The sequence below is a fragment of the Vicugna pacos genome, unplaced genomic scaffold, assembly GCF_048564905.1.
Source record: "Vicugna pacos unplaced genomic scaffold, VicPac4 scaffold_19, whole genome shotgun sequence".
Taxonomy (NCBI): Eukaryota; Metazoa; Chordata; class Mammalia; order Artiodactyla; family Camelidae; genus Vicugna; species Vicugna pacos.
In genome coordinates, this window is record NW_027328740.1 from 68,680,355 (window position 1) to 68,699,907 (window position 19,553).

The 19,553-nt window shown below is 45.5% G+C and overlaps 1 protein-coding gene across 1 annotated transcript in view; it reads left to right on the plus strand.

Annotated features, from left to right (window-relative positions):
• Positions 1 to 19,553, plus strand: part of LOC140693127 (trafficking protein particle complex subunit 9-like) — a 1,110,112-nt gene that overhangs the window by 406,990 nt on the left and 683,569 nt on the right. The window contains exon 1 of the mRNA XM_072957193.1: positions 6,164 to 6,187. Within this exon, the coding sequence (XP_072813294.1) occupies positions 6,165 to 6,187 (23 nt within the window). The 5' untranslated portion in view covers position 6,164. Of the gene's footprint in view, positions 6,188 to 19,553 lie in introns of the transcript that reaches the window.

The window sequence follows — 19,553 nt, forward strand, 5'->3', positions numbered from 1 at the left end:
AGTTAGCTTGTTAGCTCAATAAACTGACACTAAACTTCAGATTTACGAGTTAGCCCAGCAGAATTTAGATCAGTAAACTGGCACTTATCACACTTAGATTTGTGACTTAGCTTGCTAGCCCAGCTCGACTTTTCCTTCACATGAGGACAGCTCTCCCAAACCCAGGGAACTACTGTGAGCCCTTGATAGTTCCACTAGGGTGGGGTGTGGTTTACCAAGGAGTTATGGGGACTGTGCATCAACACTCAGGCAGTCTCCTCCGTCTGGGGCTCTGATCTTGTACCACAATGCTCCCCGCCAACCCAACACCTGGGAGAGTGGAGCTAAGTCAGAGATCTTTCCTGCCTGGTTCCCAGCGTGTAAAACGGGAATATGTACTCTTCCAAAGGTAGTTCTGAGCGACAACACCTGCGGGTGCTTGGTTCCCAGAGCAACAGAAAACCCAGCTCCTTGTGGGGACAACGGGTGTGATACCCGTAGGGGTTCTGCAGAAGCATCCGATGGAGGGCTGGATCAGGGAGGTAAAACATGAGCTGCGGGCCTTGAAGGTTTACAGAAGGGTACAGAGGCAGGTTTGCAGCCTCCTTCGGGGTGCCCCAGAGGTAAAGCTTTTTCTCTCCATCTCCTCTACAACCCTTCCTTCTCCAGATCCCTCCCATCTCTCTGCTCCTCCTGTCCATCTGTCTCCCTCCACTTTACCCCTTCTCTCCACCCGCTCCCATCTTCTCCCTCCCTTGCTGCCCCATCTTCCCTCACAGAACCCAGAGAGGATCGCTGGCCCTCCTGCGCATGCGCAGTCGGTGCCAGCGCGACCACTGGTAGGAAGCTCCAACTCCGAGCGGAGGATCGGCCCAAAGGCTTCTTGGCTCTGTTGCCCGGTAGGCCTTTGGCACCTACCTGGAGCCGGGGCCTCTGGCTGTGGAAGTGCAATGTGGGGGGCTCCCGGGAAAGGGGTCAGGCGGCTGCGGGAGGGCGGTCCTCCTGTCACAGCCCCCCAGGGCGCCAGTCAGCCTGTGTTCAGCTGAATTGCCCGGGCCAGACCCCTCTGCCGCGCCACCTGCCCCGGCGCCCCAGGCACAGCTGTCCAGGCCAGGTGTGACCCTGTCGCCTCTCACCCAGCCGGGCTCCCCTCAGTCCGCTGCTGGCGTCCCCTTCCCCTCTCCCACCCGCGAGTCCTCTCATCCCGGGCTTTCTCTACTTGGCCGCTGGCCCGTCCCAACCACTGGGCGGACTGTGTCCCTGGCGGGCGTGGTCTGCGGACCTGGAAGGGGTGGGCGGGTGGGGCTGGGGCTGGCCTCCTAGCAGGGTTGCAGCCCGTGTCCCCCACCCCCCGCTTTCCCTGCCCCGCGACCCCGGGGCTGCACTGCTCTCCCTTTCCCGCTCCCTGAGGACCAGTTCAGTGGCGTGGGCACTGCTCCCTGGGCTGAGAGCCTCCGGCTGTAATGCCCAGCTTCTCCTGGTGGAGTCGGGAAAAGGGAGCATCAGTGCTGAGCTAGCTTCGGTCTCTTCCCTCAGTGTTTCTGCCCCAGGTAAGTACCTCGAACACTTTCAGGTGTTATGATGGCGGTGCTTGTTGATGTCACGTGTTTTTATAGTGCGAGGGATTACAGTGTTGAAAGCATGGCTTGGTTCAGTTAAAAATGAGCTGGAGACATGAGGCTGTGACATCCTCCTTCTTTCCCTCTCCCAGGGTGAAACGTGTCACAGCCGATTTTAAAAAGATAGTTACAGTCCCTAACTAGACCAGCCCAGCTAGTGTGTGTACAGGAACAGCACCACCAGAGGTGTTGGAGATCCAGGGACATTAAAGTGCTAAAGAGCTCCTGGCACAGTTTGGTTTGTTTTGGTTTTTTGTTTTTCTTAAATTGTGGGCCAGACAAGTGGAATAAAAGGAAAAATAATTGTCAAGAAATATTTTTTCATATAACAGCTTTATAGTGATATTGTTCACACACCATGAAGTCCATCCATTTATATGTTACAATTCAGCAGCTTTTAGCATATTCACATTTGTGCAACCATTATTATTCCAGAACGTTTTCATCACTTCAGAAACACCAGTGGAAATGAATGACCTATCCACCCCTCCCCAGTGGTAGTTCTAAAGAAGTTTCTTGGCTGTTCCTGACCATAAATTAACTTGTTAACATTCCATGAAAAATCTGGTAGGAATTCTAATCAGAATTGCAATGAATCTGTCTATCAAATCAGGAAGAATTAATGTCGTTATGGCATAAACTTCTTCTACCCATGAATATATTTGGGACCCTATCTTTTTATCTGTCCAGAGCCTGACCCATGGGAAGTCCTCACTAATTTTTGGGCTTGTGTATGATGAGATTCTATACACCGTTAGTTGCAACTGTAACAATTCACAGAAAAGAAAAGTAACCTCAGTGAAGCCAAGTGATTCTCTGATGGTCAGAAAGTGAGAGCCAATGCTGGAGTGATCCAGTGGAGTTGGTGCTTGCAACCAGAAATCTCCACAACCTACAGCTAAGGGGATTTGAGTGTTCTTATATTTTGTCTTAATGGCATTGATTTTATTTTTACTTATTTCTTTAAATTAATTTTTTTTGAAGTGTAGTCAATTTACAATGTTAGTTTCAGGTGTATAGCATAGATTCAGTTATAAACATATGCATATGTATATACATATGTTTTAGATTGTTTTTAGTACAACTCATTACAAGTAATTGAATATAGCTCCCTGTGCTATATAGTAGGTCCTTGTCATTTATTTTATATTTATTACTGTGTATCTGTTAATCCTCCCTTTCCTGCCTGCTAACAACAGTTTGCTTTCTATGTCCATGTGTCCATTTCTAGGAGCACTGTTTTTCCTAGTAATATATGCTCTTTGGCTGCTTTCAGTTTCAGTAATTCCATCTTATCTGTGGGCACTTTTCTTCTGGTGGCCTTTATGTGGTTTTCACACGGGGTAATAGAGATCTGTATTTGGGAGAACTCCAGGCCTCGTGTAGTCCCTGGTACAGAGTGCCCACTGAGTTGATGCTTGAACTGGGAAAAAAGCACAGTAAATGTTGGAATTTCCACTATGGTTGAGAATTCCAGGTTTCTATAACCTGTTTAGCCCACCTTAATATTGGCTGCACCCATACTGGGTAATTTGGTGGAATTTCATGGTATGGTGGTGTAGAGACAGGGCCTTGTATGCTTCTTCTCTTTCCTTTTTCTAACACTCATTCTCCTTGGACTCCCAGATCCTCCCCCAGAAGTGCCCAGGGCTGGCTTGGTGCTGCGCTGAGGCAATATTTGTTAATAAGGCCTTTCCTCATCTCTTCTGAGTCACCGTTTCTTTCTCTGCATAATTAGGGTTTAGACTAGATAAGTGCTTTTCAGTTTCTTTTAAAGCAATGCTCCCTTTGAGAAACAGAAAATGCAAATCTCTCCTCTCAAACCAACCCTTTAGATTTTGATAAATCCTCCAAGGAGTGACATAGCTCTTTGTGGAAAATTGAAGTGACTGTGATTCCAGGTGGCACAGAAAAGACTTCAGAGATTTATTGCAGGGAGAGTGCAGGAAAGGGGCAGTATGTCACTCTTTCTACTGTGAGCACTGGAGCAGGGGCTTATATTTAAATACGGTGTCATACGTGGCCTCACTCTAATCTTGTACAATGTGATAAACTTCTCTACCTCAGTTTCTTGATGTGTCAAGTTGGGGTGATAATATTTTAGGGCTTTAGTGAAACATTATACACAGAATCCATTTGTGTCTCGGTAGAAACAGAACTGCTAGGGATTCAGGGATTTGTTTAAAAAAAAATCTTGTCCTTAGCACTGTGTCGGTGTGTATTTTGAAGTTCCTGGTGGGTGAGGGTTGAGTCTAAAGTCCATCGTGGGACAGATGGCCCATTGTTCTCTTTGCCCCAGATTGCCCCCTCCTCCCCAGTCCTCTTCATCAGTCCAGGATGAAGTTCCCTAGTAGATTTACACAGAGGTCTTGTGGAAATGGCTTTTCATTTTATTGTTTCACCAAGGAGGGCTGCCTTCATGATCTCTGTGGTCAGGTTTTGAAGGGCTGCCATCATGATGTCTGGTCAGGTGAAGGCTATGCATTTGGGAGTCTCTATTTAATAAAAAGTAAAAAATTGCAAATAGAAAATAAGAAAAATGGTGGTGACAGGGGCTCTTGGAAGTGGGCACCGTTAGCTTTCTTAGCTTCAGGTGCAGTGGCCTATTGCCACGAGGACCCATCCTTGTGCTCTGAAGTTGGAGGTACCAGTGGGTTCAGTGGGAATGTTAACTGAGTGTATCTCATGGGCTGGGCATTGTCCTATTTGTACTGTGTGTTCCTTATTTGAGACAGTGAGCTCACTTAACCTCAGTAACCTGTTTAATAAAGTAGACTTTTTATTTTGAGATGTAATGTAGTTTCCCATGTAGTTGTAAGAGATAATATGGAGAGGGCCTATGGACCCTTCACCCAGTTTTCCTTATTGGTTCCATCATGCAATGTTGGGGTACAATTCATTACTGTCTCACTAACAATTTGAGGTTTGCGTTATTGCCCTCATTTCTATTCACGATTAAACTGGGGCTTAGAGAATCACTCAGGCCTGCCCAGGTCACCCACATGTTTAGTGTAGAGAAGGAAGGAACGTGAGTTTGGGATTTGCAGGCAGTACCATTATGATGGTCTGTGGCAGGGAGCAGCATTCACTTTGCTTGTTTATTCATTCATTCAACAAACATTTATTGAGTAACTTCTGTGGGTCAGATGCTTTCATAGGGTTATCTGATTCTTCAGCAGTACTGAGAATGAGGTAACGTTTATTTTTTTAAACTGAGAAAATTAGCTCTGAGAGGTTATAATCCCCCCAAAGGAAATATAGCTCATAAAGGAGCGATAGTAAATTTGCACAGTCACCTCTTTTTCTGCAGGTGGTACCCTAGGCATTTTACATTTGCAAATTTCCTTAATCCAGATATATTCTTGTAAGGCAAGGATTTTTTTTTTAATTGATGTAAAGTGAAGTTTACAATGTTTTGTCAATTGCAAGGGGTTTTTTGAATTTTGAGTGAAAAAATATTTTTTGAGGATGGTAATTAGGTGTATTTATTTACTTCATTTTTTAAAATGAGATACTGGGGTTTGAACCCAGGACCTCGTACATGCTGAGCATGTGCTCTACCACTGAAATGTACCCTCTTTCCCAAGGCAAGTTTTCTTATCCATTATTATGAAACTTAGTTATTGAAATATATTGGATATAAATCTAGATCTTTTGATCCTACTGTAGTCCTTTTCTTTATCTTCTGCTGAAGGGGGTTGGGGAAAGCAGATCATTTGTTCATTTCTTTATTTAGCATTCTTGAGCAGTGACTTTGCATCAGGGCCTTGCTAGTTGCTTGGAAAAAGAAAATAAGAAATGACCCTTTTCTGCAGGGGCAGGAAGCCTAGACCAAAAGCTGGGTAATGTGATCCGAGCTACGGTAGCCATGTGAAGATTCTGAGGACAAACTGTACCCCCGGATTTGCTTTGGCTTCCCTTGCCTTCTGGCTGGTACACAACAGGTCACCGCCACCCAAAAGGGCCTGCAGCCCACAGCAGAGTATGTACCTCAATCTCCTCTCCCCTCTCGGCAGGGCCTGCAACATGAGCATCCCTGACTTCGTGCAGTGTGCTGAGGACCACCAGAAACTTCCCGTTGTGGTCCAACCCATGGGGATCATCTCAGAGGAGAATTTCTTTTGCATCAATAAGCGAATCCCCTTGGTGAGCCATATCAGCCCTTGTGGCCCCCAGTGGGCATCCTGTATCCACTAAAAGTACCACTATGTGCCCGAGAATGGGTGGAGAGGCTTCCAGACACACCGCAATGTCGTGGGCCTTGTCACCATTACCGACTGTCTCTCGGCCAGGGCCTTCGAGAAGCTCCACATGCAGACGAGCTGTATGGCACCACGCTTAATGACTCTCAGCTCTTTGTCTTTGTGCTGCATGGGGAGGTAACCGAGCAGCCACCCACCGACTTGTCCTTCAAACTACGAGGACTGCAGGGTGGTGGAGAAGATGGTCGAAGACTTCACTGAGTCACTCTTCATCTTGCCCAAGTCCAAGTGGCTGGAAGGGGCCCCCAAGAAGTCTGAGGACAAGATCCCCCTCGTCTACATCCCGTTTGAGAAGGAGGACGTCATGGGACTGGACACAGACAGCAGGTAAGTCTACCTGAAGGCCAGTCCACCCTGGCTGTGTGCCGGATTGCTTCCCTACATCCAGAAAGGAATCATCAACGAAGAGAGCTGTCTTGTAGCCAAGGGGGGAGAGAGGTGCAGCCCGCCGGTTTACAGACATTTCAAAGTGAATCCGCCTTTGTTTCAGAGAGATTCTGTTAGGGTTAGTGTGGACACTTAATCCCGCTTTTCAGCCAGGACCATGATGGGGCCCCTGGAGTTGCTGTCCAATAGAGTAGCCACAGCCACTGATGCTAGGAGAGCTGGGGAGGAGGCTGCTCTGAGCGGAGATGTGCTGTAGGTCAAATGCTCATCAGATGCTGAGGCTTGTCTAGTAAAAGTATATAATCTATCTTGTTACTTCCTATATTGATTACATGTCAAAATAATAGAATTTTACATACAGTAGATTAAGTAAGATCTGTTCTTAAAATCAGTTTCTAGTATTTTTTTTGTTTGTTTGTTGGTTTGTTTCTTTGTTTACCGTTTTAATTGTGGCAACTGGGAAACTTCCTTTACATTGCTCCCATTTCATTTCTGTTGGGCAGCCTGTCTTGAGACAGTCTCATCCCTTTGCTTATAGATGAGCTGCTGAATCCCGAGAGGCAGCGCTGGTTGAGCTGGGGTTGGAGCCGGTGTCTCCTGCCTCCCAGGCCTAGAACTTGATTGGCTCAGGCCCTCTCTTCCTGCCCGACAGCCAGCATGACAATTTAGACATCAGAAACACCGCCAGGGACTCCGAATGAACTCCTTATGCAGGGAAAGGCGTATCATGAAGTATGGGACAGAGCAGGGAAATGTTTGTCCTCACTTTGTCCCTGTGATTAAGTCAACGGCCCCACTTTGCCTCGGAAGTAGAGAGGAGCTCTTCTGAGCTGCCTAACCCCCACCTTCTGCTCTGTTTCCACGTGTGTCTATCGTGCTGTTCCTCGGGAAGAAGAGGGTAAGATGCCTTTGCCGACAGGTGGTCCTCCTTTCCTGTGGAGAGTGAGGGAAGCTGTGTCCCCCCAGCCTAAGGCCTCGGGCCTTGAGTCTGGAGAGCGCTCATGGCGGTCCCACAGGTGATGGTCAGAGGACCTGGCACGTGCTGCCAGGCCTGCTGTGGAGGCGGTGCTGTGTGATTATTGAACTTACCTAAGATCAGATCCTACTTTCTGGTTGTTGGTAAGTTGGAGGAGAAGATGCTAGAGAATTGATAATAAGAATGTCCAGACAAGCCCTGTGTGTGAGAGGCACAGGGTACCCAAGTTCCACCTGCGAGAGCCCACCTAGCGGGCTCTGGATGAATTTTCTGTTCCTCCCGGATATACCTCTATGGCTTAAGGAACGGGCAAGGCATGTCATGACCATGATCTGTACTTGTCCACACAGGGCCCTGTGATCTACATGCCTGCACTCCCGTTCTGCTTCTTGGAGATGAGCTGGCATGTTTATGAGCCTGGGCACTGCTGAGGGAATAGCTGCCAGCACTGTGCTACACCGAGGTTGGCTCTGTTCACCTCTCATGTGACCTCCTGCTGAGGCCCCAGGCATTAGTCAAGGTAGGTGCATCGGTGCAATGTAAGCAGCGACTACCTTCTCCCCCTGGACAGGCTGGTGGGTGAGCAGTGGAAGCCTGGAGCCCTGCCCCAGGCCCCTGGCCAGTGCCTCGTCTTTTGTCATAGGAGGTACTGGTGACATTTTTGCTCAGCAACTACTTGGCTCTGAGTCTACAGACCCACCAGAGAATGTCAGCTTGTTTTTGCCTTTTGAAGTCTGCCCTTTGGATTTGGCTTAGTAGCTGGATGTGTACTTAGCCCATAGTGGTTGACACTGTCACCATTGTTTACCAAGAACCTCGTGTACCAGGCATGGCTTCCGGCATCAAAATAGAGCAGCGCATTAAAACTCCCTCCTTGTGGGCCTGTCTGTTCTGGTACCATAAGGGCTCAGCCAGCATCTGAACGTCAACGAGATAACGCGGCGAGTGAGCTCGGGTCAAGCACGTTCTTCTCCAGTCACTTTTACTCCATTGTTGCTTTTACTATTCCACAGTCATTAATTTTTTTAAACAATGCTTTGGTGCAGGAAAGGAGACTAATTCTCTCCTGCTACTCTTGGTGGACGTGAGTACAACTGTCGAGCCTGAAATGCGACCACAATTTGTAGCTCTAAAGCTGCCTAGACGCATGTAGGTGGAGTTTTGGTTAGGGGTGCTGACCACGTTGGGGTCCCCCGGCAGCACTGCTCCCCTCAGGCCCCTGCCTTCCCTGGAGCAGGAGGTGAGGGTGGGTCTCATCGTCCCTGCGTCCCTGGCCTCACACACTCACGTAAATCTTGTACATGCTGTGAAAATCATTTTTGTTCTTGTGTGTTTCTAATTTTCTCTTGTTCCTCTTTTCCTTTTTCTTTATTCCTTTTTCTCTTGTACTGCCCAGTGAGCATGTTGTTGTGTCTGAAAATGTGGGCTGTTCACACCCTGCATATGAAATAGCCAGATTTCCCTCCGTACTGTCTTCAACTCTTTAAAAAGCAAAAACTAAACAGCTGCCTTGATCCATGTATTATCCTAGTCATCTTTTTATTTTCTAATTTTTTGGAATATTTGTCTTGTTAGCCCATCACCCACTGGAGTTTGATACCTGTTAAAATCCTTGCTTTGAAGAACCTTTTTGGTCCTCCTTATATTTGGTGACAAATGCGCCCTTATTAAATTTGTTTGAATGTTTTGAAAAAGTGAGATGCGAATTGATTTAGGCAGCTGCTGAGGAATTCTTTTCATGAAGTATTTAAACTTGGAATGTCAAAGTCTGCAGGATCTTGCTCTATTCTTGCTTTTACACAAACGTGCTCGGCACGTGGTTCCTGGCTGTCGCTGTGTGACGTGCGTGACGTGCGTGACGGAGCTTCCTGGCCGGCGGTCCCTGGTGGGGGTGTGGCCGGCTCGGGGGTGAGCAGCTGCAGGGGACGCTGTTGGAGGAAGCAGTCATCATTTTGTTATTTAATTTTTTTTTTGCGTTCAACTTCCCCATGCCATTTACTTTACTTTGCCTTCATAAAGGGGCAGAATTGTGTCTAAAATACATGCCACTCTTTTGTTCCCTTTACGAGGCTTGTTTTTCTGAGTATCAGGACAACATGGCCTTCTCCTAACTACCTGGCTCACCTGGGTCTGGTGGACACAGGGACCGCTAAAGGGGACCGTAGCTTCCTCTCTGCTTCAGCCAGTGGGCATTCAGAGCCAGGTCTGTGGTTTGCCTCAGCAGCCGTGCAGGCCTCCCTGCCCCAGCCTTTACTTTTAACCCATGGTGGCAGTAAATAGCTGTCTCCGTGCCTGTTGCAGCTGACGTCCACCACTGTCGGCCTTGTCATTTGTTTGCGGTAGTGAGTCCCCAACACCCCAGTCAACCGTGAAGGAAGATGGTTTGGCCGACCTAGGAACTTGCATTCTCACCTCTACCCTGATTCATCTCACCCGGGGGAAGGGTTTCGCCACCACCATCATGCTGTCCATGAGGCCTTGTTTGCCTTTCATGCTCTGGTCCAAAAGTGGACACTTCATTTTTCACTGAATTTGCCTCGCTTGAGTCAGGCCAGAATATCTGAATGAGTCCATTCTGGGTGGGGAACAGAATAGAAGTAAATGTCGCAAGTAGATGGAGTCCAGGCTGTCCGGGTTGGCAAATGAAGGCTGGGATCTGTGATGGCCAGGCTGCGCCCTGGACACAGGCCTTTCCCAAGGCTCCCGAGAGTCAAGGGGTCGGATTGAGAACAGCCTTTCCTGGGATCCTCCATCCTCATCTGCTCACTGGCAATTGTGTCTGCTAATTAGGAGCTCCCCCAGACTTCGGGCCCTTAAAATCTCAGACCACGGGAGAATCTTGAATCCCTTCTCCTGGGCCTCCTTTGTGAGAATCCAGTGCCTTTTGAGGTGACCCGTGCTAGGAGATGCCTCCCCCTCCAGGGAGCTCCATAAGGAGGACTGTGACTCACTGCACCATGCTGTGAGCTTCTGGGGTTCCGGCCGTGGCCCCTGCAGAAACAGACTTGATATGGGCTTAGCAATGGAAAAAATAGGACTGATTCCAGGGCAGGGCTTGGGGGAGGGAACAGTGGAAATTGAATGTGACCTCAAACAACTAGGTGGGTTCTGGTGTTGTTACTAAAATGTGGAGCCTGGGAGGTACCTGCCAGGATTCGAATTCCAGAGTAAATGGTGGACATGAGGCATTTTTAAGATGCCATTTCTCATTCAAGTTTGGACTTCAAAGAGGCACTCCTGTCTATGAGAATGGGGCTCATGTGAAGGAGCCGGACTGGAGATTCACGTTGGGAGTCGTCATTCTTAACTGGTGTTCACAGCCTTGCATGTGAATTAGAGCATCTCGAGAGGTACAGACTTAGACTGAGGGAGGGCAGTGCTGTGCCTGGGTTGGAGGAAAGCCCAGGCCATGCAGCTTTGGTGTGTCAGTCAGCGGCGTTTGCGATTTTCAGACAAAAGCTATTTATCTTTAAGGGGCTGGGGGGTGGGCAGGGCCAGCCAGGAAGAAATCTGAAAGGAGGGTCGTAGCCACGTGTGTGTCTTGGGAAGCTGCAGAGGCTGCAGCGTCCGGGAGGGGAGAATCCTCAGAAGCTGGAGTCGGAGTGGGGAGTGGGAAGAAAGTAGTCACACTCACCTGTGAGGGGGGGAGTCCTTGGGAGTCCCCACCCTACCGGACTCGCTTTCCCATGAACAGAAGCAATCATGCAGAGTTTCTGAGGTGAGAAAGGATGGGCGCTGGGAGGGGAGCCAACCTGGAGAATGGTGCTTGGAAATTTCTGGAATAGTCTCATTGAAAAATACAGTTAAAAATACCCAGATATTTAAGAACATTGATAGTGAATGGGGAGGAGGCAGTTTTTCTGGCCTCCTAAGCGTAAGGCATGTATCCGGGGATACACAGAAGATTCGGGCATTCTGTTCTGGGGGCTTGATCCTTGCTGGGGGAACAGTGCAAGTTTAAAGGGGGAGAAGGTCAGCGGAGGGAAACTAGCCAGGCCCCGTGTCAGGTACCAGTCGGCCGCCCTACTTGCATGTTGCATTCACATCCATGCCTCCCAGGTGGGCGGTGGCAGCCCCCTTTTGCGGATTGGGAAGCCTTCTCAGAGGGGTTAAGGAATTGGTCCATTTAGCGGCTAGTAAATGCTGTAGCAGGATTCAAGCAGGGCCTTGTCATACTTCAAGGGCGTGTTTTCTCTACTAATTCCAGTACTTCCCTATTGTACCTGGAATGGTGAAGTGGATCACTTTTGGAGCCTTTCAGAAAAAGTGCGATTTAAGTGCCTCAGGACTGTTGCACAAAGCTCAGTATTCTTTGATGGTTCTGAAGCACCACAGTGCTTTTCACCCCACAGATGTAAGGTCTCACTCCTTTGATGATGACGTGGTTGCAAATGACGTACAGGTGCAAAACCAGACTTAGCTTCTGAAGGGAAACTCTCCAGTTCTCCCTTGATCTGCTTTCTTCCACGGGATGTAGCTGTGCTGCAGCATAAGGCTGAGCTTTACTTATGGAGTCAGGGTTTAATATCCAAAGTTAGCAGAAAATGGTCAGATGAAGAAAATCGACGTTGACAATTTATTTTTGGGTTTCATTAGTCAAGATATACAATCAGTTAATGGCCCATATAACAAATGATATTGAGTACAGAACATTGCATTTCTTACTTTCTATTTAGAGTTCTCTTACAACATATTGTTGCCCGCTTTGGAACATCAGCTCCACCACCAGGGCACCTGTCAGTGTGTTGGTGTGATTGCATTTACACAGTGAATATGATCTGGGCTTCCTCAGCCCCAAACACTCCAGTGCAGAATCACGGGATGTAGCCACCTCTTAGTCACGCAAATACTTCTAAAGTTATATGATGCCAGAAAAGAAAGAAGAGAGAGAAAGAGAGAGATTGCCTTTATCAAAGTTCCTTTCAATTCTAACTGCAAACTGTTGTTGAGCATCTCTGGTTTCCTTTGGATATGAATATATACATTTCTTTGCATGTAATCTGGGCTTTGGACTAGAACACCAAGTTCTTGCTGTCCACAAGCCACAAAAATAGGAGCCAAATTGCACAAGTGTGAAATAATTTATACTTTTTTCTGAGAAAGTATCCTTGAATTTGGGACTTGGGCTGTGATTTTTGCTTTTTGCTTTCCCCACCCCTCTTGTAATCTCTCACTCCTTCCCACATGGCCCCCAAGATTTCGTGGTCTCAAAGTAGTGGGCAAAGTCCCAGTTGGTCAACATGTACTACTGCTATAGATAGAGCCCAGCCAAGAACTAAACGACATTATCAGAGTGGACTTTCTGAAAGAATGGGCTCTACATTCAGTTGTGAGGACAGAGTAAGAGTCAGCCAGGAGAAGGAGTCAAGAATGTGACTCAGGTCACAGGTGCAGCCCGGGCAGAGGCCTGGAGGCTTTTGGTGTGGGGACAAGGGGAGAGTGCCCTGTGTGGTCCAGGGTGGAGGGAGTCCCTTCTGGGGAGGACACTGGAGAGTGTCCGGGTTGTAGGGCTTTGGAAGAATTTGGGTTTTACTAGAACTGACATAGTAGACAGTGAAGGGTGTCATCAGAATGTGACCCTCAGGAAAGGTACTTCTGGTTTTGCTTCTGATATTCTACAGAAAGAAGGGTTGGGACGGGCGAGAGCAGGTATGTCTGTGTCTGTCCCTTTGAGACCCACCCCGTCATTCATTTATTCATAACACGTGCACTACTCTGAGTCTAGGGGAGGGAGTGTGTATCCTCATTAGTAAGCAAAATATATTTGCTTCTTGAGAGCTTAGCATTGTCAGAAATTGACTTAGCCTAAAATGTTCTAGAAACAGGGGAACAAATTGTGGAGTTTGGAGGGAAGGAAGGCTTCCTTGGGAAACAGTCAAAATAAGCTTGGAGGCAAGTGTCAAGTAGGAGCCGGTCAGGGGGCCACTGAGTTCACTGGGGACCTGGGTACTGAGGTGAGGCTGGGCAAGCAGTGTCTGGGGTGGGGCTAGAATTCCACCAGGGAGCCTCTGAAGGGTTTGAAGTGGGGTGATGTAATCAAATTTGTGATTCGGGAAGGCTGCCGTGGCTCTGTGTGTGTGTGTGTGTGTGTGTGTGTAGCGGGGAAGAGTGGGTGGGTGCCACCAACTGAGGGGTTATTAGAAGACCATTCACAGGCTGGGAGAAGGGCGTCGGGGCTGCTTGGGGACGGCAGGGGCAGTGTGGATGCCGGATTTCCTTATGGGGGCTTGTTAGCGGGGCCGCCCTAGAGGCACCTTGTGGCTGGAAGAAAACCGATGGAGGCCACCAGGTGGACTTTCGTCTTCTCTCCTTCCCTGCCCTGTGTGATGATCTTAGCTCAGCCAACATTTGGAACAGAAGAGCTAATTTCCAGTGTAGCCCAGGACTTTGTTGAGCTCGTTTGAGTGAGATCTGATAGGATTTAAGTTTGTTTTCAGATCTGGATGTTTACTTAGCTAGAAACGTCCTGTCATTTCGATTTCCATAGTGGTTTTTATTCTTGATAAAGATTGCTTTCTTGCTGAGAGGAAATGTAATACAGCTGTTGTCTTTTTCAAAAAAATCATATCTTTTAAGGACTTTAATATTCAAAAGAATACGAATATATAAAATATTTAAGGAAGTATTTGGTGTAGTTTCTTTGCTTTCTGAGCTAGTGTGGAGTTAGAGTCTTTGCATTACTTAATAGCACATCCTTGTCAGTATTTAAAGAGCTGTTACTGAGCGCCCTAGACCCCACCTCTCAAAGTATCATTAAAGTTTGCTCTGAAATAGTGACGTCATAAAGGTCTTGTTTGCAGAAATCAAAGAATTGGTTTATAATACGCAGCATAACTCCATTTACAAAATAATAATAAGTTAAAATTAAGAAAGTGGAGGACAATTAATTTTTTTTAAAGCTGAAACATAAACTTTCTTGTGATAATGTTGCAACTGGAGATTTTGAAAAGAAAAATCCTACAGCAATATCATCTTCGTGGTATACATATATGAGTTTCAAGTTTGAAAAATAAATGCACAGTGGTTTTCAAAGTCAGGAGCATTCCAGCTCAGATACTGGCAGTGATGGTTGCTGGTTTTCAATGGTAGAGCCTAAATTTGCCTTCTTAGCTTTTTTTTTTTTTTGTAGTGAGCGGGTTGAGTAGTGCTATGCCAGCATGATTTTGGGACAATTTGAGGGCAGATATCGTGTACCAGCAGTGAGATATTTCCATACATTTTATTTTCCGGACATCACCAGGGCACATGTGGGGTTTGTGCCTGCAGGCTGGAATGCTGCAGGACTCCCTGATCCATCACCGTTATGTCCTGGAGCTACTCCGATTAGTGAATGATTTTCTGTGGGTTGGAGTAATGTGGTCTGATGGAGATGATCATATGTGCAGTTAAAGTGCTATTACTTGAAATAACAGTAACCAAGAAACATGGTTCTAACAATACTGGGTGACGGAGGAGTATTGGTTGAGCTGCTTGCAGTGGGGAGTCTTCTCAGGTGACTCCCTCACCGTGATTCCTGCCAATATCCGCCCCAGCCCTGCACTGAAGTCCTGCCGAAGCAAGGAAGCACTTTGTTCAGAAACGCACTGAATTTCCTTGTGCCTCTGTTTGCTGGCTTTTTTTGAAAGCACATCTTGCCCTTTGCTTAAATGCCATCCATGCTAGTCACCCCTTACACTCATTCTTCTGGACTTCGTCCATTCATAGCTGCTGAATGGATGAACAGAATTTAGTATCTCCATGAAGTGGAACATTATTCACACGTAAGAGTGAATAAAAAAGAAAAAAAAAGAGGAAAATGAAAAAGGCCACCTGTTTTGGGAAGTCCACCCTGACTGTTCAAATCGCCCTTTTCCCTTTGAAACCCAATCACTTATGCTCCACTCTACTCTTTTTGATAGTAATTACCACCTTCTAATAATCTTTAACGTTTTCAAAAAAAATAAAAGAGAGAGATACTGATACCACTTCAAAATGGACAAACCTTGGTAACAGCATGTTAAGTGAAAGGAATCAGACACAAAGGGCCACATATTGTTGATTTCAGTGATCTGAAATGCCCAGAAATGGCACATGCAGAGGCAGAGAGCAGGTGATGGTTGGAAGGTGCTGGGTGGAGGGGGTTTGGGGAGTGACTGCTAGTGACAGGGGTATCTTTTGGGGTGATGAAGTGTTCTGGAAATAGATGGTGGTGAGGGCTGCACAACCGTGAGTGTGCAGAAGACTGCTGAGCACTGTCTCTGGGAGGGCCTGTTGTAGGGCGGCTTTATTTTGTTCTCACCCTGCAATGTGAAGAGTCATCTGCTGTGGCCGTTCTACTCCTGTGAGAGGTGAGGTTCAGAGACTTTGTAGAGTCATGTTTCTTTTTTCCCTCTTGCTGAGTGTACGCAAAAAAGGTTTAAGCCTGAGAAAGTGCTCCATCTGCAGAAATGTCTTTTAGTTTTGCATGGTGTAAAAATCTTGAGAACTTTTAATCGTTGAGGCCAGTCTGTGGGGGGTAATAGCCCGTGAAGCCTGGGTGAACCCGGGAAGAGCCACGCTTCCCTCCCGGACACGGGTGGGGATTTCACCCCCGTTTAGGCAGTGAAGGACCCAGACCCGTGAGTGGAGTTGACAGTCGTGAATATTTATGTGTATCCGCTGCTTCATCTTGGATATTAATTTCAAGCTGAGTCAGTTTATGTCGGCAGCCTCATCCTACATCGGGAATTTATAGTATCTGCTCTTTGGGGCGAAGACCTGACAGACTTGATTATTTAACAGTCTCCCTTGAATTGATATCTCAGATTCCTTTGTCAAAAGCAAAACAGCACAAATACAGACATCCTTTAATGCCGATGTGACCTGGAACTGGTTTAGTCTCTGTGCCTCAGTGGCCTTATCTGCGGGTGGGGAAGATGATAACAGTGCTTCCCTCAGAGGGGCTGGTGAGGGGAGAGTGAGGAGCACAATGGGAGGACTTACACGCGATGCTCATGAATGACCGAATTTAGTGCTGTCAGCCTGGTGAGGCCTCAGGGGCAGAGATGTCAGAACAGAGCAGTCCTAGCCAGAGCTCGATCCGTGATGGGAGCTGTTAAGATCAGTATCACCACTGTGGGTTATCAGGTAGTTTTAAGACTTGGTAATATGAATTCATGAATAATGTTAGAAGACTAGACATCTCAGATCCAGTTTACATAGTTCTCAAGATTTCTTCTGAGAAATGGATGGTTTCTTCCCTATCATAAATCTGAGATGAGTCTCTAAAAAATTCTGTATTCCTCCATCTTTTTGCTTTAATTCTCCATTTCTTAAAAAACAAAGCTTTTAAATGGAGTTAATGGTGACTGAACTGAGGGCCTCATGCATGCTATGCACATACTTTCCCAAATGAGGTATTATCTCCCCCTTGATTTTTTTTAAACTTTACTTTCTTAGTATTCAGAGGTTAGAGGCCTCTAATTCTTTTTCTGGAGACTTGTCTATGAAACTGTAAATCTATAATTAGTTTACAAAATTTGGTTTATTAAAAAAGTCAAAAGAATATTCTGCAATCCATCCAAAAAGAAATGCTCATTGACTTAAAATGTTTCTCCTTTAAGGTGATTTCTCCTTTTTGGTCTGTCTTAATTTATTAACAGCTATCCTCATCATCATAATGACCAAACTCGCTCTGAGTGCATACCTTCCTAAGGCTAAAATGCTTTCCTCACGTTTTACTTCATAGCAGGTTTTTGCGGGTTGGTATCAGTGTCTCCTTTTTTGCAGCTGAGGGATTGTGAGATGGAGCAGCTTGTCCCAAATCACACGGAGCTGGCGGTGGCTAGCTTGGTGCTGGAACCCAGGCTGCACAGGATGCATTCTTAAATGCTCCTCTAATCAGCCTCCCGTTGAGTGGTTACCCGAACACCTGTGACTCCATAAATGGCCGATTATAGTGATCTCAGCCTGATGAGGCCTTCAAAAGAGAGACACCATTGAGAATGTGAGACAGAGTGGCATAAATTAAATTTGTACAGTTTCACAAATGTTGCATTCTCAGGTAATTATTTAAAAAGTTAATTTTTTTATTTTAGTGCTCTGTAAGCACTAAAAACAAAACATTAAAAATAATTATAGTGCAAAAGAGAAGTGAGCTTTGAAAGTCCAACCACTTCTAATGATGTTACATGTTTTTCTCTAGTGGCCCTTATTGACAGAAATACTTACAGAGACTGAATATGTTTTATGTAGCCTTAATAGGGAAGAAAGTTTGTCAGTGAATATTGTAAGTAAAATCTTTACTCTTTTGTTTCCTTTTGATGAAAATATAAGTTGTTTTCATGGCTTAAGTACATTTCCTCTTTTGTGAAATTTGAGTAATATCGTTTAAAGTGTCTGACTGTGAGAGTTAGACGCCTTGTATACAAAGAACCCAAGAGGTGCTTAATAAAAATGTGCTGTCACAATGAGAGATATTTTAGAAGTATCAACTCTGAATACTGAAGAATGTCGCTTATTTCTGATGCATATTCAATATGTATATATATGCTATATTTGAATATGGTTTAAAGTAACAAGGATTCATTTTTTTTTAGTGTAGTATGAAGTTTTAATGAAATCTGTATCATTCTACTGAGACAGGGAATAGTTAAATAACCTTAATCAGATGACCTTGAAGATTATTTACACAGAAAATGTGTTGTTACAACTCAGAATTCATGTTGCCGTGTAACCATCCACTCAGACATTTAAATTCGTGGGATTCTGACCAGATCCATTAAGTTTAGTAAAATCCACATTGATCATTTTCAGGGAATAAGCTTCTCTCTTTTGTGATTAAAGAAAATTTTGATTTTTTTTCCTGCACTCTTAACAGGTTTAAAATATCAAAAGATTGATTTGACATGTCACATTTTTAATAGAATGAAGCTCATGCTGTTTTATTATGTAAATAAATATTTTTGTATTTCAACAAACTTTTATGATATCCTGGCTCTTTGAGAACTATTTTGCAAGATACTTAGATAACCTACTGTTGGAAAAATACAGACGTGACTTTTATGAATATAGGTCTAGTACAAATCTGTTGGTTTTTGCTACAGTGCAAGACATGAGGCCTAGGAGAGCTTTGCTACCGATTGCCAGGAGGACAGATTCCATGTCTCAGTTTCCCCTCCTGTAAAATAAAGTGGCTGGACTGTATTCTTTCCTTTTCTAAGATGAGTTTCCATGAGCCTATGTCTTCTGTTTATATTCAGGAGTATTAGCAATATGAGATTAAATACTGAACACCCCACCCTTCCCCAGAAGCAAAGTGCAGTATGTGCTACATAAGCTTTTAGTTATCTGATTCTCGTTTCTGATCCTACAGGCAATTTTTGTGTTGCATGTTTCCCGGCAACCTGGAAGGTCATTTTAGCCATAGGTGGCTCTGTTGCACCTTCTTACAGTCTTAATTTACCTATTTGTAATGAAGGTTTAAACAAAGTTATTTTATTTTGATTTCTTTGCTTAATGCTTCAGAAGAGCACAATGTCCATTACGTCTGTCTTCCTCGAAAAATTATTCTGCTTATATCTTAGTTTTATTCTGTTATGTCACTGTGAACATTTCAGACTTGTTGTGCAAACAATGGAAAACTTGGACTTTTCTTCCAGTGTTAGAAACCAGTGAGCTGGGATTTTATAAAACAGCTAGAAGCGGCCTCTGGAGCACCTTAAAGCTGAGAAGTGTATTGAGTTCCCTGAGTATTGACCCCGCCGCTGTGCGTTAATTGGTCGTAGGAGATTTGGTACATATACGAAGGTGTGTAGTTTTTTGACTTGGGTTTGCGTGCACGCGCTGCCACTGAGCCATGTGAGCCTGAGTCAGTTCGTTTGAGATATTCCCTCGTCTGTGAGACGGGGACATTCGTATCTGCTTTGTAGAATTGTGAGAATTAGAAATCATGTAAAGTGTTTACCTCAGTGGGTATGTGAAGAGGGCTCATAAACTTTAGCTGCTCTTTGGTGTGAAGTCATCATTTGAGAGTCTTTGGCAATTACTAAGAAACAGGAAAATAAGAAAAGCTGGTTTTATGATGAAAGATATTTGAGGAGGTTCCATAGTTCCTATACGCATAATTAAGAATCAGCAGAGTAAGAATTGTTACACAGTCGCCCTGAACCAACGTTAAGCCACAGAATTATTTGTTACTTTATATATGTTGGGGCCTAAGGAGATCCAATACTTATACACATGTTGTCTCCGGCAGCCAACTGAGAGATGACACAAAATAGTAGACAGCTGATAAATGTCTTCTTTGTTACCGATGAAGCCACGTTCTCCATGAACTTCAGGGCTGTGGGAAATGCGTGTCATGATAATGTG